A 27,902-nucleotide genomic window follows, 5' to 3' on the forward strand; every position below is an offset into this window, starting at 1 on the left:
AATCCTGCAGCCCCGTCTGAGTCCTCCCGGGAACGTAATAACGGTACAGGGGCAAAGGAATTCCGCTCATGGGGCTCAGTGTCCTCGTTTGTGCCGCGGGGCGGTGGCCGGGGTGCTGTGGGTCCTGTGCTGGGTGCACCAGGAGGACTCAGAGCCCTGGCAGTCTCACCCGCATGCACTCAGCCTCTAAGGTGCCGAGGTTCCTCTTCAGACACCTGTCTGTCCTTCACCGTGTTCCCCGTCCGCATGGCCCATTCGGACAGCAGGGGCTCCTCCCAGCTGGTTTCTGTGCCCCTGGTCCCCTTTGGCCCCTTACCCCCTGCTCCCATCTCCTCCTGCCACAGCCCTCCTCCCTCTCTAGGAGTCCTGGTTACCAAGGGCCTTGGGGAGCTGACTACACCTTTCCAGGTTCCGGCACCCCTGTCTAGGGGCAGGGGGTGGGGGGGGCATGACTGATAACCCCAGGCTTCCTCAGGGTCTGGCCCTTGGCCCCACCTCTGAAACACACCACCTCCTCCTTTACCAGGCCACGTCCCTCCTCCTGCCCCTTGCCCCCCACCTCTGCCTCCTTCCCCCCTGCTCCCTTCCCCAGGAGGTCTCAGGGTGAGTTTTCTCCCACCCAGCTCTTCTGTGTGCTGTAAAATCCCAGAGGACATGGCTGTGTATCCTATATCTCTGTGTTCCCGGTGCCCTGCACGGTACCCGACCTGCGACAGGCAATCACAACTTGGCCATCCAACCTTTGGGATGGATGGACCATGGCAGGGGCAGTACACTGCACACAAGTTTTTAAAAACTCATCTCCCCACTGCAGATGACATGCAAAGTAACTTTTACCTTTGGGAAAAGAGGAACAAGCAAAAGGCAAAAAGCATCCTACACCATTTGGTACAATCAGATGCAGGCAAACTACCTGGGATTCAGGCTTTATTTACAAAATAAATCCAAGGAGGTATTTGATGACTTATTTTTGCCCTCCACCACCTGGCATGCTTGTTACTATGTGATCCAGACACTCATGGTCAACATCGGTTAGGATCCTTTTGATTAAGAAGCTGCAGCCAAGCAGGTACACACTATTCTTTGACCTTCAGCCTTCGCATTGTAAAAGTCTCTTTCTGGGGGTGAGGTTAAATTAAAATTTCATTTTGATCCTGTGAAGAAGTATTTTAATCTTTTCCTTTCAAACATTTCGTTCTTTGTCATAGCCATGTGGAGTTTTCTCTTAGAACATCCCCCTAGACACACGGTTCACGGCAACTAAGGAAGTTTCTAGAACAAAAGAACGTATGTTTTTTGAGTGCTCACTGTGTGTCAGGCACTGTTGTAGGTCCTGGAGGTACACAAAAAACGAAAACTGCCTGTTTTCACGAATTTTATGTTGTCCTAATGAGAAATGGATCTTTACCTTCTGGGAAAAATGAAAACAGAATATAGGATTTTCAACACGGAGTCCCACAGGAAAAGGTGGAAAGAAAGGAAAGACTATTGTCTAATTAGAGCTCACGAAAGGGCTTTTGCCACTGTGGAGACTGTGAGAGTGGAATCAAAGGGAAGCTGAGATAATGAGTATCGGGCACAGTGTTTAAAATTCAGGAACGGTGATTAAAGTAGCCTGCTAGAGGCCTTGACAAACATTCCTTGTGCCTTCTATGCATTAGGCAGAGCCAGGCACTATGGCACGGGATGAATAAAGGATAACTCTGCCCTCCAGGGGTTTGGGTCTAACTCAGGTTCCATGGGTGATACAGAGGCTGCTGCTACTAGTATGCTTACAACCGGTACCTGCCCTGATGGTCTCCTCGTGCTGTTGCAAAAATCACATGAAAGCACAAATGCAAACATTTTATGAAAACACAGAAAGCCCTATTCGCCATTTAGCATCCCGCACACGATTGGTTGTTTTAATTGTAGTGGTAAAGAGATCTGTGTTTATGGGAAGGGCTGCGTTGAGTGGAAATACACTTTCTGCCCTTAAATGATTCATCAGCACCTCAGTGAGACCCCTGGATGCACCAGTTCGACCCCTGGAGGCACCAGTTCCTACCTGGGGCTAGCCTGTGTCCCCTGTATGTGGTGGCAGCCAACACATTTTTGAATGCATGAATTTCAGTGATGACTAAAGGGAGGAAGTCGTAGCCCAGGGAGATTAGCTGATGATAGGCAGATCCTATGGCCCGGCGGAAAGTCTTGAATATTTTTTCTGTAAGCCTCTAAAATATACAGCAAACATGGAATAAATCACACCAATACTTCTGAGGAATATAGGCCTATGTACATACGCACATATCATTACGTGGGTATTTTTTTTTTAATTTTTACTAGTAGCTTCTCTAGAACCTCTTATAAACAATTTAAAGTAATTAAAAAAAAATCAGATGCAGTAGCTCATGCTAAGTTAGAAATATGTATTTTGAAAATGAAATAGTATTTCCAGTGCACTAGTGTGGATAGTTATGAAAGGAATTGTAGGGTGTTTATTATTGTATAGTCAGTAGTTATGTATCATTTGTCTTTTTGGTGAATTCTTGTTTCATCTGTTCATGTGTGCAAGAAGATTTATGATATGATTTTGAGGGTTTAGTGAAAACATTGTCTTTCCTTTTTAAAAAAATCCCCATCCTTTTGTTGTTGTTGGTGGTGTGGTGAGATGTTTTCCCAGGCTTTGTGGATTCCAGGAGAGGGCTTTACCTCAGTCTGGAGTCCCTCTACCAGCAACATTGGCACCAGCTAAAAGTCTATTCAAAATGCAATTATCAGTTTTATCTCAGTAAAACTTTAAAAAACAAAAAGAAAAGAAAGCCAAATTTAGGTCCACCCAAGACTTACAAAATCAAGATCTTTATTATTTTTTCATTTTAATAAGATGCTCAAGTGTTGTATGACCTTAAATTTTCCTTATTTTTACTAAATTTTTGCTTATTCAACCAGTTAGTGTGTGTTGAAATCTCTCCATATGCTGGTGGATTTGTCAGTTTCTTCCTGCAGTTCTATTAATTTTTGCCTCATGTATTTTGAGGTTATTTTATTTTAAGCACAGATGTAATACTTTTTGTATCTTTCTGAGGCATTGAGCTTGAACTTTTTATCATTATTAATTGACTCTTTGTATCCTTAACGATGCTTTTTGCCTTAAAGCCTTTTTAATCTAAAAATAGCATAGTTACTCTGGCTTTATTTTGGTTAGTATTTGCTTGTTTTTTTTTTGTATCTTTTACTTTTAACATTTCTGTATGCCTATGTTTTAGGCATTTCTTTTATAAATAGCATTTTTTTAAAAAAGAAATCTTTCTCACAATCTCTTAAATAGCAAATTTGGACCATTTACATGTATTGTGATTGCTAATCTATTTGAACTGAATTCTTGCATCTTACATTGTATTTCTTTGTTTTGTTTTTTTATTCCTATGCTTTATTCCAATTTATTTCCTTTTTCTAAGTTAACTTTTTTTTTAATTGTTAAATCCCCTCTCTCATTCTTCCCCACCATGTGTCTGTTTCTCCCTTGAGCAGGATAAACTGGTTTGGAAATACAGTCTATTTCTGTTGTTTTAATAATTACTCTTCTACTTTCACTTACATCATACCTAACAAATCCTATACTTATTCATTACACTTTGTTTAATTCTAAATTTAATATGTTGACCTCTCCCCTGAATAGCCCTTCGACTTTGAGTACCCAACTCCTGGCTCATATACTTTTGTTATTTAGTATTTAATTCTATTCTTTGTTCTTAAATCTCCCAAATGAGGCATTATAATGATAATTTTATATAGAAAATTTTTGTTTAGGTTTGCCTACGTATTTCCTAGAATTCTGCAGCTAGTGGAAAGAATAAATAGGTGCAGTGCTTCCTTTTTTCTCTCCTGTGGTTAAGATGAAAGTAAGATTGAGTGTTGAAATGGGTGATGTTTTATTTTATTACAAGAGCATTCTGTTGAGGAGTATACCCAAAATAATTTGAGAACAAAAAAAAAAGTATGTTAGTTTTTAACAACATTTCTGTTAACAGAAACACACAAGATGATGTCCACCTTGTTCCCTGTAGAACCTCAATGCTTAGCACATCAGATAAATGACCGTCAAAGATTTAGCACCAGATACCAGAGGAATCCATCTGAGCCAGCTTGTGATATTAATCTGCCCTCCTTCTGTCTTCCCCTCTGTCCTCAAATAGTTTCTCACGTAGGACTAACCCTGGGTTTTAATTCCAGCCTCATGACTTCTCAGAAGTATGAGTATGTGCACGTTCCCTAATTTTGTGAACCTCTAGTTCTTCATCTGTAGAGTGGAATAACCATACATACCTTAGAAGAGCTGTTTTGAAGCTTTACGTGAAATATGGACGTAAATGAAATACTCAATGTTTAGCATAGCGCCTGGTAAAGAGCCAGTACTCAATTACTGGTGTTGTCTGATTCCACCACCATCTCCTTTCCTTAGAATTTTTTATAGAACTTGCATCCCTGGTTTGCCCTGTCATGATTTCTGCCCCTCTTTATTTCTTTTAAAAAAATTACTGTGAGTCATAGCATAACTACGGATGGGGGGAGAGAGAAATTTATAGTTTAATGAGTACTTATAAAAGGAGTACTGTGTGACCACTACCTAAGTCAAAGCACAGAATATTTCCAGTCCTGCAGAACCTACCCACCTACCCATACCTTCTCCTGAGTCAGAGATGGTCCTTGTCTACTGCACAGAACCACATGCTGACTTCTGTCCGAATTTTTTTGTTACTCTACAGTATTACCATCCATATATGCATCTCTAAAGGGTATTTGGTGGAAATTTTCATCAGTAGGATCATGTATTGTTTCGGGGTTGCTTCTTTCATTCAACAGTGTTTGTGAGATCTACCCATAATATTTTGTGTAGCTTTACTTCATTTATTTTCTTTGCTGTATGGCATTCCATTTTGTGGCTATCCTTGTTCTCTCGAAGTACAAAATAAATCATAGCCTACACTAATTGAACACCTTGTATGTGCTACCTTACAAGGTAAGTGTCTTCATTATCTCATCATACATACAAGGAAACAGAGCTACAGATGGATGAAGTCATGTGCCCAAGGGTTGGAGCCAGGTTGTCTAATGTAGATGCTGACCCCAAAACCCATAAGATTTATTAATCTCATTCACAGTCTCAAATTTTCCCACTAGTTACCTGATTTTTTTTCTTTACCTTCAATTGGGCCTTATAGGATTAAATAGATATTTAGGCCCTACCCCCAAAAAACTCTAGCATTTTAACTTTAATTCCTATAGAGGGGAAGCACCTTCTGTTACCTAGAATGCAATAACTTGTGCCATAATTGCCACAAGTCTTTATACTTTTGCCCTTTGAGTCTTTTCAGAATATTGCCACCAAAATAATGCCCTAGTTTTAACATTCAGCTTTTATTCAAATTTCAGTAGTTTAACCATTAAGTTTTGTTTATGGCCTCTTCCCAAGCATTCATTCCTTATTCAACATCCTACTTCTTTGTTGATTGCTGATTTCTAAGTACACTTTTCTCCTTCATTTATTTCCTCTTCCTCCCATGCATAGCCACTTCTAAGCTTGTGAATTTTTCTCTCTATATACTTATTTATATATCACCTTTGATGCCATTGACCTCTTCCCTTGCAGTTCTCCTCCCTTCCAAAAATCTTTTAAGGACAGATCATTAGCAAGTGGTTTACAAAGAATTAGAAATGACAACCTTAGAGCAGTTAGATATGTTTTAGGTCTGGATTTTGGTGATTCAGCCAATTCCACAAACATATACTGAATTATTTGCTAACTATGCATTTGTGTAGCCTACTTATTTGTATTAACCATATCCCATCAACCCACCCACCACCAAAAAAAAAAAAAAAAGTGAGATAAGCATTATTGTCACCATTTTCAAGTAGAAATGGCCAACTGCTTGACTAATTTATGAGAGTTTATTTGCAGCAGAATGGGGCTTCAGACACAGGCCTGCCAACTCCCTGCCCACTGTTCTTCCTCTGATCTCAGCCACCTCTAATGAAGGAATACTAACAGAAAAGGGAAATAGTCATTTTTTTTTTTTAATTTCATGCATCCTTTTTCTTTCTTTCAACGAATGAACATGTTCTAAAGATTCACTTGATGGCAGGCACAGCACTAAGTTCTGGAAATCGCAAATTGAATAGTGAGTGGCTGTGCCCTTGATAAGCCCGCGGTTTAGATGTGTGTGAACCAGTGTGGTCTTTCCTGCTCAGTGCTTGTGGGGGCACGTCTGAGGTTCCAGAAATACCCTAGAGAGTGCGGATGCTCTGGGAATGTTTCTTAGAGGAGAATGTGGCCACATGCACTTGCTGAAATTATTTTTCCCCACATTAAAAATAGTTTTAAAAATATACATTTTTTAAAAAATATTTTACCTTCCTGTCTGTGGACCTACAGTGGCCTTGATGTGGCTTCTGAGGGTCCTACCACCATTTCTCTGCCCTCTGGCTCACCATCTGCTTTGTTAACGTTTCCCAACTGCTTTGAAACCATGGGCACATAGGGATGCCTGCAGATGCCTCTCATTTCCTTCCTTCTGTCCACATCCCTGCTGTTCTTTCCTTCTAAGGGCATTCACACACCATACCATCTTCTCGACCCCAGTCCACATCATGGTCTCATTAAAATCTGACTCTCAGAATGTTTCTGTAAACCCTTCTCTTTGAGCGCAATTAACTTAACTCCTAATAATTATTTCTTCCCCTCAAACCTTTGATTTTCACCATTTTATAGATGAGAATTTTCCAAATATTACATAATATTCAAATAGTTCTTTTAGGTCAGTTTGGGAACCATTATCGTAATGACTCTTTGTCTCTAACCTGGTAGAGTTTTATCTTAGAAAATATATATTTATTTGATATTTTAAAACCACTTGCCCTGCTGTGTTTCATACACAATTTGAAGTCATTTTGATCTCGATGTGGGCTCCATTCTAGCCTGGTGTGAGCCTGGGGCCCGGGGACCTCTCAGCCTTCCCGTCAGAGACTGGGGTGGGGCGGACGGGGGGTGATGCATACCCTGTCCTACCGCATGCGCGATGTGATGTGGAGGAAAATACTAAGATGCTGTGTCCGTGGAGTGTTTGGGTTTCTGCACCTAGAACATTTTCTGCTCACAATTCGGTGCAGGCTGTTGTACCTTTAGCCCCGAAGGGCACCGTATCCACTTTTGTTGTGTCCCCAGTGGCACTTGTCCCGTGGCCCGGCTGCCCTCACTTGTCATGATTGTGGGATGATTGCGATGGCCCTAGAAAGGAGTCTCTCTGCCTCTCAGCTTGCTTCTTCTCGTCTGTTTATATACACGTCAAATGTATATAAATTATATATATATAATATATATATATATATTATATATATAAAGTGGCGCCCAACTGAGATTGCCTGTGTGGGGCAACAGTCTGGGATGTTTATTGGGTGTTCCAAGCATCTGGCACTGAGCACTAGCTAAGCATCAACGAGCGAACCAAGGAAGGCGCCTGAGACGTCCCAGAACAGGGAGCCGGGTAACCTACCAGCACTCATTTATTTGTGCTGTGTCCATGGTATCTACCAGGGTGTAATCAACCTTCTCGTTTATTTTTTTTTTTTCAACAGACAGAGATGTGAGCAGTGGGAGTTATAACCTTTCCTCTGCGACGACAGGCAGCTACTACAGTTGTGTCAGCCAGATCACCATAGGTGAGCAATTTTGACATGTTGTTTTGTAGAACTTATTATTGCTTGGAAATGCCTGGGGTGGGGTTGCTGAGGAGGAAGAGAGTAGAAAACGTATTAGCAGGGGCTTGTATTTTCAGAATCAGAGCTAATACTCAGTGAACTCACCTTGCTAGAGCACCCTCTTGTGGATTCTTACTGCTTTTGCATAGATCACAGGTAGCTCAAAAAAAAAAAAAAAATCCCCATGTTTGCCCAACATTTCATCATTTGCTTTGATTCATTAATTTATATATCACCTGTATTATTATGTGCTTAATTATAAAATTGATTTCATTTTTAAGATTTGTATTCATCTATTGCTGCTATTGGCCATTAATATACATTATTTTGCTTAATTGGGACTAAATGAGGAGGGTACTATTCAAAACTCAGTAATGTGGACACCTGTAAAAAGAAAGAATAATTATGAACCCCTAGAATTGATTTAAATTATTTTTATTATTATAATGATACTTAAGTGTGTTCAAACATAAAACTAAGTATAGGGACCTTATGGCCATATTAATAGCCATACAAATCAAGTTGAATTTACAAGTAAAACTTAAAACATTGACAAGCAAAAATATTACAAATATATCACATTAATTTAATATGCTAGACATTGTTTTGTTGAGGTACAGTTACTTGTAATGCAGTGTGGTGCAGCAGCGTGGAGTCTTTGAGTTCAGTACAGCTTTTTTGCTAGGTATTCATGATAACTCTGTTCAGCCTACTATGAAACCTCTGCAAATGCTGGTGAGGTTATTGGATTTTCCCTTGGTATGAAGGTGCCTGGCCACATCCATCTGTCTCATCTCTTACTGGGTTTACTGATTGGTGCCAACTTGATGGAAACACAAAAACAAATCTAGGTGCTAAAATTAAGTGGTGGAACTGGGTCCACAATATGCGTCTATGACTTTTTAAATGATTAACTTTAAAATGAAAAATTAAAAAAGAAAAGTTCTTAAAAATAAATTAAAAAAAAAGTTCTTGTGGAGTGTTCATGGACCCTGGTTTGAAGACACTAAATAACTGGCAATCACTTCCTAAAGACATTTGTTAAGTAGAGGGAAGTTCAGAGGAGGAGGGTGACAAGATGAATACATGAATGAAAGGGATTCTGATGGTGAACAAGACAGATTTCGTGGGGCTGGGGGTCTGGTGTCATAACAGAATAAGTGGCTGTGACTTTGCTTTTGACATGGGACAGTAATGGACTTGAGAGGTGGGATATGAGCAGGTCTGGAGGTAGAGATGTGGGAGTGCTGGCAGGACTAGTCATTGACTGGCTGGGGGAAAGACAGGTGTGCCTTGAGACTTTGGGTCAGGGTGGCAGGGGGTCTGAGCCACCCCTAGAAATACAGCAGACAGGAAGAGGACTTGATGGCTTAGAGGGTAGCTATGTCAGACTTGAGGTGCCTGAGGACCATGTGGAAGCTTTCTCGGTGCCAAGCACTATGCTGGATGCTTTTTCCGTACTTACTCATTTACTCTTCACAAAAATCTTCCAAGTCAGATACTATTATTTCCCCCATTTTTTTTTCAGATGAGGGAACTAAATTCTAGAGAGGTTAACATGTTACAGAGGGATCCATGGGTAAGAGCAGCTGGAATTTGAACCCAGGTAATCTAGTGCCCATTGGACAATGCTCTTGCTATTTGCCACAGGCCTAGCATCCTTTCCTAGTCTTCTTGGGTTCCTAGCTCCAAGTCCAATGTGTGTGGAGGCCCCACCAGTACCAAGCAATTTTTAGACATCAGCGGGGTTTTTGATATTTCAATTCAGTTCTGACACCAAAAATCGCCTTCATTGGTAACAAGACACCCATGTCACTTCTATGGTTCTGACACATTTTCAGCAACTGTGGATGAAGACCAGATGTATCTGGAGAATATATTTTGGTCACCTCAATGACCAAGTATCTATTTCTTCCAAGTCTTTATGTTGTACCTTGTCTAGTCAGCCTCAGCCACCATGTTAGCATGTTATGGGTTGAACTGTGTCCCCTGAAAGTCCTAACCTCTGAATGTGACCTTATTTGGAAATGGGGTCTTTGCAGGTAGAATCAAGTTAAGAAGAGACTCCATTAGGGTGGCCTTCTAATCCAGTATGGTGGGTGTAGAGGAGAAGACACACGGACACACGGGGAAAAACATTGCATGGTGGTACAGGCAGAGATTAGAGGGATGTGTGTGCAAGTCAAGGAATGCCAAGGATTGCCAGCAACCTCAGAAACTAAGAGAAAGGCATGGAACAGGCTCTCCCTAGAGGCTTCGGAAAGACCACGGCCCTGCTGACATCTTGATTTCAGACCTCTAGCCTTCAAAGCTGTGAGAGAATAAATTTGTTTTTTATAAACTTCCCAGTTTGTAGTCCTTCATTAGCAGCCCTAGATGATGATACAGCAGGTCCTCCCAGTGCAGAGGTGCCTCTGAGGGGAGGTGGGCATGACACACAGATTTCTCAGAAGGTGATGGAGTCACCAAAAGGCTCTTTAATGTTGCTTCAGTTCCCTGACCCAAAGTGACTGAAACCATAAGGAAATTTATTTCACATAACAGGAGGCACAAAGGCATGTCTGTCCTTGGGATGGGTTCAGGAAGCTCCTCCATGATGTTGCCAAAGACCTCCTCCCCTTTGCCTTCTGGTTGAGTTTATGTTATTGCAGCAGCTAGGTAGCTGCCATGGTTCCAGGCATTGCGTTCAGGCACAATGATCACAGGACAGGAGCTTTGGAGCCTTCCTCGGGCTTTCCCTTGCGGAGCTGACACCTTCTCCTGAAGCCCCCACACACTGCTCCTATCCCATTGGGCAGGGGTGGATCTCATGACCCGCCCCCCCCCCCCCCACCTTGAACCCATCATTGGCAGAGGAGATAGGGAGGTGAGAGTCTCCTTGGACATGTCAGAGTTCCTGGGGAGGGAAGGGGGCAATGTCAGCTTTCCCAGTGGCTGATGGTGGGGGGTAGGTATGCCGAATGCCCAAAGTGGGCCTCTGCTGGGAGGAGGGAGAGGGGTGATTTTGCACTGGCATCAGGCACTGTCCATGCCCCACAGTCTTTTTTTTTTTTTTTTAAGATTTTATTTATTTATTTGAGAGAGCAAGAGAGAGAGAGAGAGAGAGAGAATGAGCATAGGAGGGACAGTGGGAGAGGGAGAAGCAGGTCCCTGCTTAGCAGGGAGCCCAAGGCAGGGCTCCATGGGACCTGAACCAGAGGCAGGGCCTGAACCAGAGGCAGGGCCTAACCAGAGGCAGGGCCTAACCCACCGAGCCACCCGGGCACCCCCCCACTTCCCACCATCTCTCTGGTACAAAGCACTTTAGCAATATTTATAGCAAAAGAAGAAAATAATGAACAGCTTTAGTTAGACTTGAAGTTCTAGGGGGAGGACAGATCTCTGGGTCACACAGCAGTTTCTTTTTTTAAAAGTTCTTTTTGTTCTCTTTCATCTCCTGCACCTGGGTTCTTCTCTTACTCAATACTTACTCATCCAATTCATTTAAGAAAATAGCATTCCTGTGGGCTTCCTGTGAATACAAGAGCCCATGTTCTGTCCAAAGAAGTGTTGGCGAACAAACAAAACAACAGCTAAGGAACAATAACAATGACGACAAAGACAACTGGGAACAGAAGAAGACTCCTTCTGGAATCCATGTATTCATGAGACATGGACAACTCCTCACGTTCTGATGGTGAACTCCGATTTTACCCATGTGTGAGAGATTTTAAAACGTCAGAGTTAATGAACAGCTTTTTCTTAAAACAGCTTACAGTTTTGAGTGTTCCTTATATGTCTCCTTTCACAATTTTGGGTGAGATGTTGACCTAGAACTCCCAGGGACCTGAGACCCCTGCTCCGACTCCACTCCCTCCCCGCCCCCCGCCAAGGGACAGGTTGGTGGATGAGGGACAATGGCTTGGCTGCCAATATGACATTTCTGTTACTTGGCTCTTGGACATTTGGATGCCAGCTGTTCCCCTGGATGGTTGGTTATCCCCTCAAAATACTTTGACTTCGTTGCAAATCCAGGCTGGTATGTTTATATTCCATTATAATCATGCAGATATTATCATATAGTTAATTTCTATCAATAGCATGGTTTAAAATTTTTGCTAAAGAACTCCATTTCTGGAGGAAATGATGTGGTCATTTTCCAAACAAAAAAAAAGGGGGGGGGGAGGAGCTTGTTAGCTATGTGAACAATGTCTTTTCAAATCAACGATACATGATAAGTCAGCTATCCTTTTATTAAAGAAATGGTAAAATCTGGAATTATGGAGAATCCAGATTTCCCTGGGACTTTTACACGTGACACTTCTGTGCTGTGCTCTATTTAGTATCATGACTCCAGAGAGGAGCTTGGGAATGTGGAAAGGGAAAGAGGAGTTTGAGCACATTTCCGAATGAAGCAACAGGCAAGGGAAAAACATGGTCTGATAGTCACTCTACTGTAAAAGGGTTCCCTGGCATGAATAGAAGGTAACGCCTCTTCAAGTTTTTAATACAAACATAACGAAAGCCAAGTTAAATGGAGAATCCTGGAATTTCATTTCTAGGGCCCAGTGAGCTCCGGGAAAGTATTGATCACACAACAAACAAAGTTGCATCTGCAGTTTAGTCCAGCAGGCATGACCAGGGCAGCCCTGGGCTCGGGAGCATTCGGTTCAGAGTTCCAAGCCCTGAGAATTTGTGTTCCTGTTGGCCATTACTGGCGGCCTTGGGGCCCTTACTCAGGAGGGATGCACTCACCTTCATCACCACTCTGTTCCACATCCTAGAATTCACCTCTTAGGAAGGCCACTTACCCAGAAGAGTCCAAACAATCCGATAGGCCAATTCTCAAGTGTGTCACCATTTCCCTTTCCTCTAGCATTCTTGTCCATTGGGATTGGTCTGTGAAAAGTTGTTCAGGAAGGAATAAACAATATGAGGGTGATTTGTAGGGGGATGGGCCCCATTTCAAGGCCCCCTGGAACCCCTCTTGCCACTTGCTCTCTTCACACCCATGTTGTCTTCAGTGAGCCTGGGCTTGAATCTTGACTGTTACTTCTGTGGAGCTTTGCTCTTGGAGAAGTAATAATGTCCTTTGGCCTCAGTTTCCTTATCTGTCAAATGAGAATATTAGTATCTGCCTGACAAGGTTATTGCGAGGTTTGACTGAGGTGGTGCTGGTAGGTCCCTTAGCATGATGCCGGTAAGTGTTAGGCAGTATTATACTTTTTAGTGGATTTATTATTTTGTGCCAGCGACATATTATTTGTTCCTAGGCCTCACCCATGACTTCTATGTGGGTAACTGCTAGATTTATGGCTCTGGTCCTATTTCTCTTAATCCTCATTTCAAAAAATTTTCCCCCAGCTACCTTCCAGATATTTCCACATAGATACTTCCACTGAAACTCAAACTCCTCGTGTCTAAAAACACAGCCAACCTTACTCAGCCCTTGCAAGGCCAGTCGTTCTGACTGCCATGGTGAGGATGAGGAAATTCTGTTTGCCGCAAGTCTTCTCAGACATCTTGCTAGGGAGGGGCAGACCTACCTGGTAGCCCCGAGCTCCTTTCTTTAGTCCACGTCATGTATCTCTTTGGACTTCTCCTTTTCTGCTGTCCACACTTACATTCGGTCCCTTGACAATACCTCCCTAGCCTCTCCTTTACAGCTTGTTGCATCATCTCCTGGCTGCTGGCATCTAGGAACCCAGTGAACAGTGGAATCTACTGGGTGCCAGCTCTGAGCCCAGCTTTGTGTTAGGTACTAGTGGGAGAGGAGGGAGGAAAAGAGCCAAATGGACATTGGGAGAGAGTTTCAAAGACAACTGACACACCGTCAAACCTTGAGGGAGGCTCGGTTCATGAGGGATCCAGGCATAGATAAAATAAAAGACTTGGCTGTAAAATGTAGGCAGGAATTGTTTGACCTGTACCCTGTTCCCGCATTTCCAGTGCAGTGTGGGTGGGCTGCCCCTGACACCATGGTTCAGGCTGTAGAATCTACACAGGTGTCCTCCCTTGTTACCTCTTCTGGGCTTCCTTGATTCCTCGACCCACCCTCCCCAGTTCGGACTTTCTTTTCCGACACCTCCAGTCCCCACGTCACCAGCACTCTTGAGTGGCCGTTCCTTCATAAGGTTTCAAAAACCTTGGGGGTGACAGGGGAGGCCTCCCAGGAGAGATACCCGCCCAGAGTGAGAAGCCACAGATTCTGGCTACTTCTGCTGCCATTCGATGATGGGATCCTCAGCTCACAAACTTTCAGGGATATTGTTTTGCTTGCCAAAAAATTCCGTTTTCTTACATTGGCATTTAAGACCCTCAACCCTGTATATCAACCTACCTTTCCATCTTTACTTTTTATTTCCCTTCCAGATTAAACTCCTATTCCTAAATTCTCTATCCAGGTTGCAAATATAAAGGCTTGGAGAAGTCAGGAGTGGAAGATAAATGAGGGAAGTGGGCTGGAACTAAGAAATTAGGGAGTGATGGGAACTGCGGCCCACTGCAATTCCCTCCGTTCCGTGCACTCGAAGAGGGGAGCTGCTGTAGTCACTCTGGCCAACACTTGCCATCTGGGAATGGGGTCCCGTGTTGCTTGTCTTTAGGAGAAGATCAAGAGAGATGTTTCAAGAGAATCCAGAAAGCTGGATTCTCTTAAGGACTTTCTAGATTTTTGTTGTTGTTAATTTGAATTTGCATTTTATTTCCAGTTAAGGCAAGCACGGGCTACGTAAAACATATCTGCAGAACAGATGTATCCCTCTGTCTCCTCTGGGTCACAGCCCTTGCCTATAAGGCTGAGTTCATACCACCCTCTCCGTGACCTAGTCCCTCTAACTAGGAGCACTTCCTCCCAGGAGATCCTGCGGGAACTTCTCTGTACTGCTTTAAACTGTTTCTTTCAACTTACTTTGTACTGTAGTGAGTTGTGGTTTACGAGGTAGAACACAGATTTTGGAGTCAGACAGATCTGGGCTTAAATTCTGCCTCTGGCACTTACTGGCTGCTTGACCTAGGGCAAGTTGCGATCCGGTTTCCTCATCCATGAAGCTGAAATAGTAACAGTCTCCTTGTACACATGCTGTGAGGATTAGTGTCAGTTGTGCAAAGTATCTAGCACATAGTAGGCCCTCAGTAATTTTTTTTCATTATGAACATCATACTTATCTCCTTTATGGGACTCTGAGTTCCTTACGGGCAACGACTACACAGTTGCACATGGTATGCACTTACTAAACGTATGTTGAGTGGTGAACACAACCCATTAAGTGTGACGATCCCTGTCTGCTTATTAGTAACATGCATCCTTATCTCAAGTCTCAAGTGGTGTTCAATTTGAGTCATAGCTCAGATTTTTGGGAAATACAGAAACAGATGTGGTAGGAAGCTTTGCTTGCTGCTTCTAACCTGATGTGTTTGTCTCTCCAGGTTATGATGTTGCTGGGCCTGTTGCAATTGGGCTCACCCACTGGAAAAATCCATACGCACAAGGCAGACCCACCCTCCCATCAGATCTGCCTCTCTTCATCTCCAAAGATGCAGGCATCCCTGTGTACCATCGATCCTTCACCCACAGGACTGAGCTGGCCACACCTCTATCTTGCCCAGCCTCACTGTCCATCACTCCAGTGCCTTCTTACAGCAGCAGCAGCCAGGAAACCCTCAGTCAAGACACGACAGGTAAGAGTGTTGGCTCTCTGATGGAGATTCAGAACTTGCACTTACAGGTTCCTTCACGCATTTCCCTGCTGAACAAACTGCATCTGCATTTCTGCTTGTGCAATGCTGTGGACTCCGACAATTCCCCTGTATTCACTGGCCCTTGGTAGCTTGACCATACCAGGGGGAAGGTTAGATGTGTTTAGGAATATTTGACCACGGTGTTGGTTCTATTGGGTAAACATCATCTGGAAATAAACTCTCCATCAGAATTCTGAGTTTTGTCATATGAATTTTTGTTTGATGTCTTTAATTCTCTGTTTAGTGATGAGGCATCTTTCATGGACTACACTCTGGTCTTCAGAAACATCATTTTTGAATACCTTAGTTACTAGCAAGTCGTGCTGTGCCACCACATTGCTCTTTGTCAGGGCTTTGCTACCTGCTGCCTGTCAGCCAAATCTGAGCTGTCCACCTGTTATTTGTGTGGCTCAAGAACTAGGAATAAGTTTTACTTTTTAAAAAATGATTGGTGTCATCATTCATTCATTAAGTCTGACTTAGTATTGATTGTAGCTGCTATGACAATACCCGGACCAGGTGGTCTATAAACAACAGAAACTTATTTATCACAGTCGTGGAGGCTGGAGGTTTAAAATCAGGGTGCCAGTGGGGCCAGGTGAGGGCCCTTGGTCAGGTCTTAGACTTCTTATGTTATCCTCCTATGGTGGAAGGGGTAAGGGATCTTTGTGAGGTCCCTTTTATGAGAACACTAATCTTATTCTTGCAGGCTCCACCCTCATGACCTAAACATCTTCTGAAGGCCCCATCTCATTAATACCATCACCTCAGGTATTAGGATCTCAACATACGAATTTGGGGGATGAGGGGATAAATATTCAGACCATAAGCTGGAAAAAAAAAGAATAATAATATTTGGAGACATACGTAAATTATGTGAAATTTAGATTTCACTGTTCATGTATAAAGTTGTATTGGGACATAGCCACATTCATTTATGTATTATTGTCTCTGGCGGTTTTTAGTGACAATGGCCCAATTGAGTAATTATGACATAGCCTGTATGTCCCGCAAAGCCTAAGATATTTACAATCCGGCCCTTTGCAGAAAAATGTTTGCCAGCCGCCGATCTGTGGGATCTCCGGGAGTCATGACTTAAACAGCCAGGGCAAGAAAAATGCTCACGACACATTGCCTTAAAATGTATAACTTACCTTGCTCTTTAGATGAGTTAAAGAATGCTTTATGCAAGGATAACCCGTTGTTTTTATTTCTAAAGTCTCACTTGGCACTTTAAATTATGAAAAATCTCTCCTGCCACATTTTCCTCCTGTAGATATAGCACTTAGAAGTAATGGCTTAGTCGGACAAATCCAACGGGTAATCTCCGTTCTGGAATATAAATCTATGAAGTTGGCAATGCGACATTCAGGATGACACTGAACAGCTCATAGATGCCGCCATCTGGAGGTGAGATGCTGATGTTGCAGAAGTTCGGGATTGTCAAAACCCACGTCTGAAACAGGAGACTGCAGGCTCCCCTAAATGTGCAGGATCTCCACCGACTTGTTAACCATGCACATTCTCACCCCCACCCCCCGCCCTCCGGGGAGGCTGTGTCCATGGCAGGGAGTAAGCTTCAGCAGTCTGTGTTCTGCAGGCCACCCTCTCCGGAGAGTTTGGTTTCTGAGTTTTCTCTAGATGCCTTGGGGTTCTCCTTCGGTTAAGTGGCTAGATGGTCTTGCCTGGCTTGTTAAGGGACATTTGCATACACGAACTGTCTTTCCAGGCCTAACTGAGGACTGATTTAAGAGTAAAAAAAACCACGATCTGGGTTGAACTTCAAAATTTCCTGGGTCTTGATGTAATTGTGAATGAAAAAGGACTCTGTGCTTACTTTAAAAGCTTAAAAAAGTCTGAAGTTAAAAAACTGCAGTGCTGCCTTTGGCCAGGGTAGCTGCAGGGTTCTGGCATTTCTTTGGCAAAGAGGAGCATGAACTGGCAGCTGCCAGATTAACATTTTATCACGTTTCTCCACAAGTTGACTTTTTTCTTTCCACAGAGTGCCATCCTCAGAAGCGATCCAATTTCTAGAGGAGGTTTCTATTTTTAACTCGCAGATTTTCAAAAACAAATTAAAGCCCATAGTTTTCTTCGTTCCTGGGAACTTTCCATTAGCAATAAAATTCTGGATTTTTTCCCCACCCAATTGTTTATTATTATTTTTATTTCTATGCTTATAAAGTTATCCTCAGCATTTACAGATATATTAAATGAGCATGTAGTATTTTATTATAGAAAATTAGAGATGCTAGTATAGCTTCTGTAAGTCTCAATTTTGATTATATGTAATCAAAATATATTTGATTTCTTACAACAATTTATTGATTTTAATACATATTTCTGTGTGAATGCATCCAGGTTCCTTTCTCCTTACTTTCTTTTTTTTTTTTTTAATAAGGATGATGTTATTATTTGTTTATATTTTAGTTTTTGCTTCCCTTGCTAGTTTGAAGAAACCTCTAGGGTGAGACAAGTTGGTTCCACTACACCAGAATTTCCTAAAGATTCCAGGCTGTGCCAGCTATCCCTTCACATTTCTAAGCCATCTCTCTTCTGCAAGGCTGTAGGTCTGATGTTGAAGGAGCCAACCCATTTTAGTCACAAAATCACTTTACACTTCTCTCTTGATTGTCGGACTTTTCTTATGCATAAGAATTTCTCCAAACATATTTAACAATAATGTCTCCATTTAATAAACCCACTCTACAATTCTAGAAGCAACTAAAAAGACACAGAATGACTAGAGTTTCTGGAATTCTCCTTTTACTGAGCTCTGTTTACTCTTGCCATCATCCTGTGCCATCATCCTTTCCCATTATTGCATGACTAACTCTTACAATAGGTTCTCTAGGTTTGACTTTACCTAACCCTACTTGCCACCTTGCACAGTGAACAGCCTATGAAACTGCATGGTGGCCCTGGACATGGCACCCCTTCCTTATGGTGGAGAATGTTTTAATCAGTAAATAAATTGAGGCAGGTTAAGTTGGAAAAACAGTCTCCATTTTTCCAGCAGTCTCCACAGGCTGGCTGCATCAATTTCATCTTTCTAGCCATCCATCCTCTGATACACACCGAATTCCCACTCCATGCCATGTACTGTGATAAGTCCTTGGAATACAAAAGTGATAAGGTGTCACCCCTGAGGAGCTCAAAGTCTGCCAGAGGAGACATATAAGCAAATAAAGTATTTTAATTCAGTGTGGTAAGTGCTAAGATAGAAGATTTAACATTAGGTGATCACATACACATTTTTGTTATTATTTCATTAACATAGTATTAAAATATAAATAATAAAGTATTAAAATATGCTATTATAAAAATATAATATGAAGATATATTCATAAAAATATATTGAGCACAAAAGATGTTACTAAATTATTTCTTCAATTAAAATAAGATGAGTTTGAGAGAACCATAGGAGGGAAGTCTGGGAACTGGCTCTGTCTCAGGCATTCTGGGTAGATTTGATACCCAGTTTTTGATGATCAAGCTTTCCAAGTTGCTTCACTACCAGCACATGACTTGCATTTTTGGTCACTCTCTGCCTTCAGCTGATTCTCAGTCACTCTCTCCCATTGTATTCAGTGTCCAGCGGCATGCTGATGACTCCAAAGTGCTATTGCCCTGTCTGATTTCCCTGCCAAGCTTTAAAGATGTATTTGCCTTCCAGAACTTTCAGCCTGGATATATCCCAGACATCTCAAAATTACGTGCCACTAAAGGAACTTTCTCCTGGTAGCTCTCAGAGTTGATTTTCTTACTCTATTTAATGGTGTCACAGTCTGTCCAGACTCCTAAGCCAAGAAGTTGGTGTCCTCATGCTCAACTCTCTGCTGGCGATCTGCCTCCAGAGCCAGCTGGCTAACACATGCATTATATTTACCTGAGAAATATCTCCAATTAAGAGCATTCTCATCATCCCTAACAGAGACTAGCTCAAATTCTCATCATCTTTACCTGGACTAGTACAGCAGTCTTAAAGCCAGCCTCCCTACATCTTAATTCTTCCATGTCCATAGGGTTCACTTGTCCAAATCCATCTCTCTGTCTTTCTCTCTTCCTTCTTCCATTACTGCCCTCTCATGCCACCTGTGAAAACTTCTGTTATTTCCCCATGGGCAACAGAATAAAGTCTAAACCCTTCATATATGGTACTTGAGGGCCTTCCTGACTAGCTTACCTGACCCCCTAACATCTCTCACCACCCTCTTCAGATGCATCCATGCAGTAGTTACATGTTATTCTTTACTGTTCCTCAAAGATTCACAATTTTGCACATGCTCTGCCATTTGTATGGATACCCTTCCTTATACTCTCCTCCTAGGAAATTTTTTCTTCAGATGTACCTAACAGGTGACCTCCTCTGTGAATTCTTTTTTTCTCCTCAGCATATTTAATCGCTCTTTCTGTTTCCACTGGCAACTCCTATTGACATCTTGAATTCTGCTCTTGTTAGACTGCAGAATAGTTTTCGTGTGTGGCTGGCCTACTAGATGGAAAGTTCTTCTGCTGAGAATTGGTGTCTTAATCATGCAATTTTTGGTCATTGTTGAGCCTGGCATATAGGAAGTGTATTTTCTATGACTGTTTCAACTGTTGATTAGACACAGTGGAAGAGACAATTAGGCCTGGAAGATAGAGCTGAAGAAATTACCCCAAATGCAGAATAGAGAGATAGGAGGCAGAAAAACGAGAAGGAGGAGGCTGAAATATAGAAGACAGAATGAGAAAGTCCAACATGCAATTAATAGAAATCCTTTTATGGATTAAGAGAATAGAAAGAATGGAGAGACATAGAATATTAAAAAGCAACAACAATAATTTCCCAGAATTGACGAGAGATACAAATATTTTGATTCAAGAACACAATGAGTACCAAGAAAAATAAGTAAAATTAAATCCACATATTATAAACATATTCTGGTGAGTTAGCAAAACACAGTAACAAAAATATTAGAATTCTCAGGGGAAAAAACAGATTTCTTACAAATGAGAAACAAACTGAGGGTAGACTTTCCAATAGTAGTGATAATGGCCAGAGGACAGTAGATTGATGTCTTAAAAGTACTGAAGGAAATAACAGTCAATTCAGAATTCTAAATCCAGCTAAATGATAACTGAAGAGGGAGGTCAGCTTTAAAACATTTTTCTTTTGGAAAAAGATTGGGAAAGTATACCCCATGCACCCCTAGTGAAAGGATGACTGAAAAGCCTGTTTTAGAAAAGAAGGAAATTGAACCTAGAAGGAAGGACCAAGATGAAAGAAATAATGAGGGGAAACTATATCTTTTTAATTCCAAAGGATACTCTCTAGAAGAATAGTTTTCAACCAAAACTGATTTTGTTTCTGGCAGACATTCGGCAATGTCAGGAGATGTTTTTGGTTGATCCAAGTGAGGAGGAGCTACTCGGGTGTTGGAGGCCAGGAATGCTGCTAAACATTGTGCAATGCATGTGACATGGTCACTAACTCATTGTTTCACATTCATCATTCATTCTTCATGCTACTTCCTTCCTTCCTTTGTGTTCTCTGCCTGGGGGTTGCACCCTGCCCTTGCAATGGGCCCTGCCATTGTGGCATTTCCAGGGCTCTGTTCTTTCTGAGGCTATCTTTGATAAAGTGTGCCTTTGGCACTTTGGATTTTCCCTTTTCTGTATTTCTTCCTGTCCTTTAAACTCTTCCTAAGTTTTATTTCATGCTGCACCTAGGCCTTTTCTCTTCTTGTGCACTTGATCAGTTTCTCAGCCTTGTCATTATTGACCATTTTGAGCAGAGTGATTCTTTGCTGTGGGGGCTGTCCTGTGCACCGTAGAGGTTTAGCAGCATCTCTGGCCTCTATCCTTCTGGATGCTCATTATGACAACCAAAAATATCTCCAAACATTGCCAGATGTCCCTGGTGTGTGTGTGTGTGTGTGTGTGTGCAAAATTGTCCCCAGTTAAAAATCATTGACTTACGTCAATTGAACCTGGCCCTGTTCTTTGGAGTTCTGCTTAGTGGGAGTAAGCTGGTAACCTAATTGTTGAGAATGTATTTGTGGGTTGTAATGAGTTTGACCTTATCTTTAACAAGAGCCTTTTGCAAACAGTATCCTCATCGAAAGCGTGGAGGGAATTTCTTTCCAAAGAGGGAGATTCCACCCCCCCCACACACACACATTTGGTGTCATTAAGAAAAAAAAAAGATTTATTTATTTATTAAGACAGATTGAGAGAGAGCAAGAGTGAGAGCGAGAGTGAGAGTGAGAGAGAGAGAGAGAGAGAGGGAGCGCAAGTGAGAGCATGAGCTGGGGGAGGGGCAGAGGGAGAGAGAAAATCTCAAGCAGACTCCCTGCAGAGTGGAGAGCCTAACAGTGGGGCTTGATCCCACAATGCTGAGATCATGAGCTGAGCTGAAACCAGGAGTCAGATGCTTACCTGTGTGCGCCACCCAGGAGCCCCAAGGTGACACCTGTGATACTTGCCTGCTGGCTCCCAGTTTATAGCCCTCTGAGGTGATGTCATAAATCAGAGCTGCTCCATTTGTGTCCAAGACCCATGGTAATCTCCTTGCATCTCTCTACACAGGAAAAAGTGAGAACTCACACCTTTTGTGTCATGCCCTCCTCCTCCTGCCTGTCTTTTGCATGCCTCATGCCTCACCATGCCTCCCCACTTTCCCCCTAGTGGTCTCCTGGTAGATTTGGGTTTTAGAAAGAGATCCTTAGTAAGTTCCAAACATTTCTTATGGATTTTAAATATGTTCCTTATGGGGCGCCTGGGTGGCTCAGTCATTTAAGCGTATGCCTTGGGCTCAGGTCATGATCCCAGGGTCCTGGGATTGAGCCCTGCATCGGGCTCCCTCTTCTTGAGGTGTCTGCTTCTCCCTCTCCCACGCCTCTTCCCCTGCTCATGCATTCTCTCTCTCTTTCTCTCAAATAAGCAAATAAAATCTTAAAAATAAATATGTCCCTCATTTGTGAAAGGGAAGGAAGATGTAAATGACTATTCTCTGTTTCAAAGTGGTGATCACTTCCTAAGTGCCTAGCTCTTACCTGTGTACTCACAGTCTAAGCACAGCACTATGTCTCACGTGGGATGGGAGATGTTCATTTACCTTTCCTAGTGACCTCGTAAGCTTACCAGTGCTGCTTTATGTGTGAACTCTGAAAACCTGAGATACACCAGACTAAGGTGATACCATGGATTTGTCTGAAATACAGAGTACTTTAGAAGGGGCATCTATTTAATAGCATGAATTTAATTTCTTTCAACAAAATTGTGACTAGATACACTCAGAATTGATGCTGAAGGAAACAGGAGAATTTTAAATTTCAGAGGTAAGGTGCTACAAAGAGTGACCCTGCAAATTGAGCTCCTGATGTGACCATGAGAGTAAAGTGACCCAGCTGGGAGATGAATAGTCTCCCTATTAGAGGTGCCAAGAGATACCCACAGACCTGCCCCTGCTTGCATACTGTGTGACCAGTCAGACTAAATCCAGAAGCTCTGCTTGAAGTGTTAGCCCAGCTCAGTTCATGATACAGAGTAGTGGAAGGACAGCTACAGAAAACAGGACATTTTCCAAGTGATGTATTAGACATTTAACATGATTATTGATGTAGTTGGATTAATAATATTTACCTATAGGTATACAGGTAAAAGCTAGACCCTTTGTAGCTGCTCTTCATTGCATTTGTTTATGGTTTCTTTTTTTTAAGATTTTATTTATTTGTTCATGAAAGACACACAGAGAGACAGGCAGAGACACAGGGAGAGGGAGAAGCAGACTCCCTCTGGGGAGCCTGATGTGGAACTCGATCCCAGGACCCCGGGATTACGCCCCGAGCCGAAGGCAGACCTCCAACCGCTGAGCAATCCAGGCGTCCCTCTATGAATCTTCTTTAATGGAGTGGGTACACACCTGCTTTTTCCTCTGCCTTAAAAATGTTCCTTTTGATTAAAAAAAAAAGATTAAAAAAAATAAAACTTCTAAAAGTTTTCACCTGAACCTCAAGTGACATTGTGTGTCAACTACAATAAATAAAAAAAAAAAACTTCTAACAACAACAACAACAACAAAAAAAGGTTCCTTTTGTCAAAATGTCCCTGAAGGGTGTTTCAATTTTTTTTTAAAGATTTTGTTTGTTATTTAGGGTGGGAGGGGCAGAGGAAGAGGGAAAAAGAATCTCAAGTGAGATTCCTCTCTGAGTCTGGCTTGGGGCTGGATCTCAGGACTCTGAGATGACGAGCTGAGCCGAAACTAAGAGTCGGGTGCATAACTAAGCCACCAAGGTGCCAGGAGTGTTTCAATTTTAATTGTATGCTATGGAAAAGATTTCCCTGTAAGGTTTATGTGAAATGTGTGTCTGATGGTTAACCTGTATAAGTTGGGTGGTCATAACAAGTCAAACCACTTGTGCTGGTTTTTTGGAAGGTGATTTGTGGTTTTCTGGAACACTGTTTGGGTAGAAGGTATCACAATAGAAGGGCAGGCATTTGAGTGGAGGTTGGTTAGGTAAGGGGCTGATGTTCTAGGCAGTGGGTCAGCGTGCCAAGGTTGATTCCAGGGCAGCTGGGAGTAGTTGTGTCCTTCCCTTCAAGGTTCAACACTGAATGCGTTGTTCATAGATACTGTTGCACGAGGTAATTGGGTTCTCTCAGCTGTCACTCTGGTATTTCTAATTTTTTTTTTGGCATTCAGATCCAAAATCTTAACCACCATGTATATGCCACTTCTTAGAAAAACTGACATTAGTTGGGGATTCCCTGCACTTGAGGACTAAGAGGATCACTGGAAATATTCATTTGACAAGAGAATTGGCTCAGAGACATAAATTGCTGAGTTCTCTTCAGAGCTCCTAATTTCCCTTTGTTCTCTTAAATTTGGTTATATTGTTCTTTTCAGAATTCAAGGCCCTGCCCTGTCATTTGATTTCTGATTCTAGCACAATCTTGTTAATTCCTTCCCTGTGTGTGGTGGTTATTTAGTGTTAGAAGATTAAAGACACCAGTGAATCAAGAAGTGATTAATGGCACATGAGGACAAAGTCAATTAAATGATGCAGCTATGAAGTTACTTGTATAGTTACTGGTATAAGAAATTGAAAAGCTTGACTTAAGGCTGTATTTAATTTGATTTGTAAAGAATAATATATTTTAGAATCAAAGGCATTCAGATGCTCCAATAAAGTCATCTATTCATCTAGTTGTCTAAGCTCCTGCTACTCAAAGTGTTGCCCTCAAGAGATAAGCGGGCCTGGTTGAAACAGTCCAAAGGTGTGGATATGATGGGCATTTTAGAGATAGGTTTAATTGGACTTGTGATTAATAGATGTGGTATGTGAGTGAGTGGAGATCCTGAGTAATGCCTTAAAGTTAAAATATGATACTGAAGCTTTGGAGCTTAGACCAGAGATTCTCAAACTTTATTTTTTTTTAAGATTTTTTTGTTTATTAATTCATGAGAGACAGAGAGGCAGAGACACAGGCAGAGAGAGAAGCAGGCTCCCTAGGGGGAGCCTGATGTGGGACTGGATCCTGGGTCTCCAGGATCACGCCCTGGGCTGAAGGGAGGCGCTAAACCGCTAAGCCACCCAGGGATCCCTAGATTCTCAAACTTTAATGTGAATGAAAATCACCTGGAGAGCTTGTTAAACCGCAGATCCTCTTAGTAGCTGTGGAGGGATGGGGGGTGAGATTCTGCATTTCTAACGAGCTCCCATGTGATGGTTGTGGAGCTTGGAATTTAGTACGAGATGCAGATAACAAATATTATACCAAAGAGCATATGGTTACCAACGAGCAGGTGCTGTGAAAGGAAGGGATATTCTTGAAGAATCTTGGTAGTATTGTTTTGATCAAAACATGCCTCTGAGTTCCCCAAACCGTGCTCTGTAAAGACATTTGCTTTACCCCCAGCTTTAAGTGGAAGGTCTGCTTGGGATGGGAAAATTATTGACCTATGAGTATAAATGTTTAGACACTAAAAACCAAACAAAAAACCCAACCACCATGGTACTGACTTGAGAGGGAACTTAGTTATCTTAGTTTGGGCTCCCTGGGAAATAGATGCTGAACCAGAGATGTACATGTAAGAAGTTTATTGGGGAGAGCCCTTGGGATCAAGGTGAGTGTGTGTGTGTGTGTGTGTGTGTGCGTGTGTGTGTATGTGTATGTGTAGGGGGGATGGACGGGTGGAAGATTAGACAGAGAGATGATCTGGACTGTAATGTTGCACAAAGGACTCAGCCCATCACAAAGGGAGATCCGGAGCTGGGATGACCCTATAGAATTGTCCCACCATGGGGCTTTTGGACCCTCCCATCATCGCCTGAATGCAATCTGCTGCTGGGAAGGGACTGACTTTGAGAACTTTGCTTTGAGAGCAAGGCCTCAAGAGAGGCCCAGCTGAGCACCATAGAGTGCCGACACTTTGTAGCGGCTGGGGGAGTAGGGTGGTGCAGCTGGCACCCAGCGTGTTGGCTGGTTGCAGTGAAGGAAGAGGGTACAACCGGGCAGGTGTGGGGAGGAGCTGTGGAGCTCTCCAGCCCTGGGGAAGTAAGTCCCGCAGAGCTCAGCAGGTTGGGGAGGAGACGCTGGCGGCTTGGTTGTTAGGGTGCCGAGCTGAAGTAGGTGAGGGCACTTGAGGTGTGCTCATCGGAATTCAGCAGGTGTGTCGGCACCAGCCAGACTGTAAATAATTTTGAAGGCCAAGACTGGGTAGAGGATCAGGGCTTGGTTCTGTGGAAAAAGAGGCCCAGCATCTGGGCGGATCTTCTGAGCCCTGGGTTCAGGCTGGGCTGGTAGCTTTCTCCAGCAGAGGCCGCGGAAGGACCGAGGAGCTCCCCTCTGGTCCTGTTCACCTTGTCATGAGCCTCTGTGTTTGGAAACTTTGCACAGTTTTCTTCTTTTTTGGAGAATAAGTCCACCCCTGACTTATGGTTCTAGTTGGAGGGTGTGAGAGTTGGCTGAACGTCTCTCCTCAGAGGTGGTGTGATCCGTGTGTGCTCACAGCGGCCCTGCCGGGTGCCTGCTGTGTGTCGGGCACTGCACAGGGTGCGGGGTGTGCTGTGGCAGGGCAGCCGGGCCCTTGCGGAATGGTGGGGATGCGGGCCTGTGGACGCTGTGGACCTTAAGGAAGGATAAGAATGTGTGGTCCACTCGGTGACAGACACTAGTGGGGGTTCTCGTGGGTGGGGGGCGGCTGGCGGGGTGCAGCGCAGCCACTGGCCCAGGTGTGGCCGGGGCCTCGGTGTTGGCGGCGGGGGAGGGGGGGGTGGGGGGGTGGTTCCTGGCGGACGGTGGAGGTGGGGTCCGAGGATGCTGGCGGACCATGGAGGTGGCAGGGGGAGCTCAGAGCAGCAGGGGGCGCAGGTGCAGCGGCAGGGCCTGGAGGCCCAGCGCAAGTGCAGCGGGGAGTCCCGGGAGCCCCAGCGCAGGTGCAGCAGGGGGCGCAGGTGCAGCGGCGGGGAGGGGCACTGCAGGGCAGCCGAGGGTGAGCCGAGCCACCTGGAGGCGCAGGGGAATCCCTGCTCCCGCAGCGGGGGTGGCGGTGACTCGCCCCAAGCGCCCAAGAACCAAAGCCCACTAGGGAGTGTGACGTCAGGGGGTGTGCTCCAGACTTGGAGAGCAGGTGCAGTCCCTGAGTGTGGCAGCAGGTTGAGCGCAACCTCGAGGATGCATAGGAGCTGGTGAGGATTCTGGTGGGAACGTGGAGACCAGAAACCCGGCTTGTCTCCAGAGCTGTGTCACATATCCTGTTACCTTCATGGGAAGGGATCGACCTCTTCGAGCCTTGATTTCTTCATTTGTGAAACGGTGCTTTTATGAGGTACGGTAGACAGGGGTGTTTTTAAAAATCCTAAAATGTGGGTGCAAGCCGCTATTCATTACCCTGGCCCACCGATTCCTTCTTGTCCTTCTCTTGCTGCCTCTTCAGGTCGGCTGGGCTGGGCTGCCCAGTTTCATGGCTTCTAAAATACTATTCACCTACCTTCTCTCAGCTTATGGCTTTCGAGTTTTGTTTTCGACTCTCACCTAGAGTGAGGAATACTTTTGTATTGTGATCCTGCCCTCCCTCCATCTCCACTGAAAAAAGTTTCAAAAGACACTTAGCTTTATTATTTGTTATATTTTCTGCTATTTTTCATTCCATTCTTCCCCCCTTCCCCAAAGTGCTCATTAAGATCCATTAAAACGATGTCAATCCTACTAAAGAACACTGATTGTTAATGTTCCTTAAATCCTCCATGATGCCGTGACAATGGGACTGTCTCAGAGCTGGATCCCACAAATGGGCTGTATGTTCTTTGAAATTTCCACAGTGAGTTAACAAAGAGCTGTGGCAAAGGATCCTGTTTCTATTGACCATTATCACAATAATACTGTATATCAAGCAACCGCAAAACCTCAGTGACATACAACACTAATAAGCATTTACTTGTGCGTCTGGAATTCGG

General features: G+C 43.3%; 1 protein-coding gene across 8 annotated transcripts in view; it reads left to right on the top strand.

Moving 5' to 3' along the window:
* ANO4 (anoctamin 4) overlaps nucleotides 1-27,902 on the top strand; it is a 402,861-nt gene that overhangs the window by 4,643 nt on the left and 370,316 nt on the right. For all 8 annotated transcript variants that reach the window (XR_011994944.1, XM_072724685.1, XM_072724687.1 and 5 more), the window contains exons 2-3: nucleotides 7,615-7,698; nucleotides 15,145-15,396. Coding sequence is in view for 4 of the 8 variants with exons in the window: in XM_072724685.1 (XP_072580786.1) it covers nucleotides 7,615-7,698; nucleotides 15,145-15,396 (336 nt within the window). In the remaining 4 variants the exon portion in view is untranslated. The remainder of the gene's footprint in view (nucleotides 1-7,614; nucleotides 7,699-15,144; nucleotides 15,397-27,902) is intronic.

Source organism: Vulpes vulpes, chromosome 10, assembly GCF_048418805.1.
Source record: "Vulpes vulpes isolate BD-2025 chromosome 10, VulVul3, whole genome shotgun sequence".
Lineage (NCBI taxonomy): Eukaryota > Metazoa > Chordata > Mammalia > Carnivora > Canidae > Vulpes > Vulpes vulpes.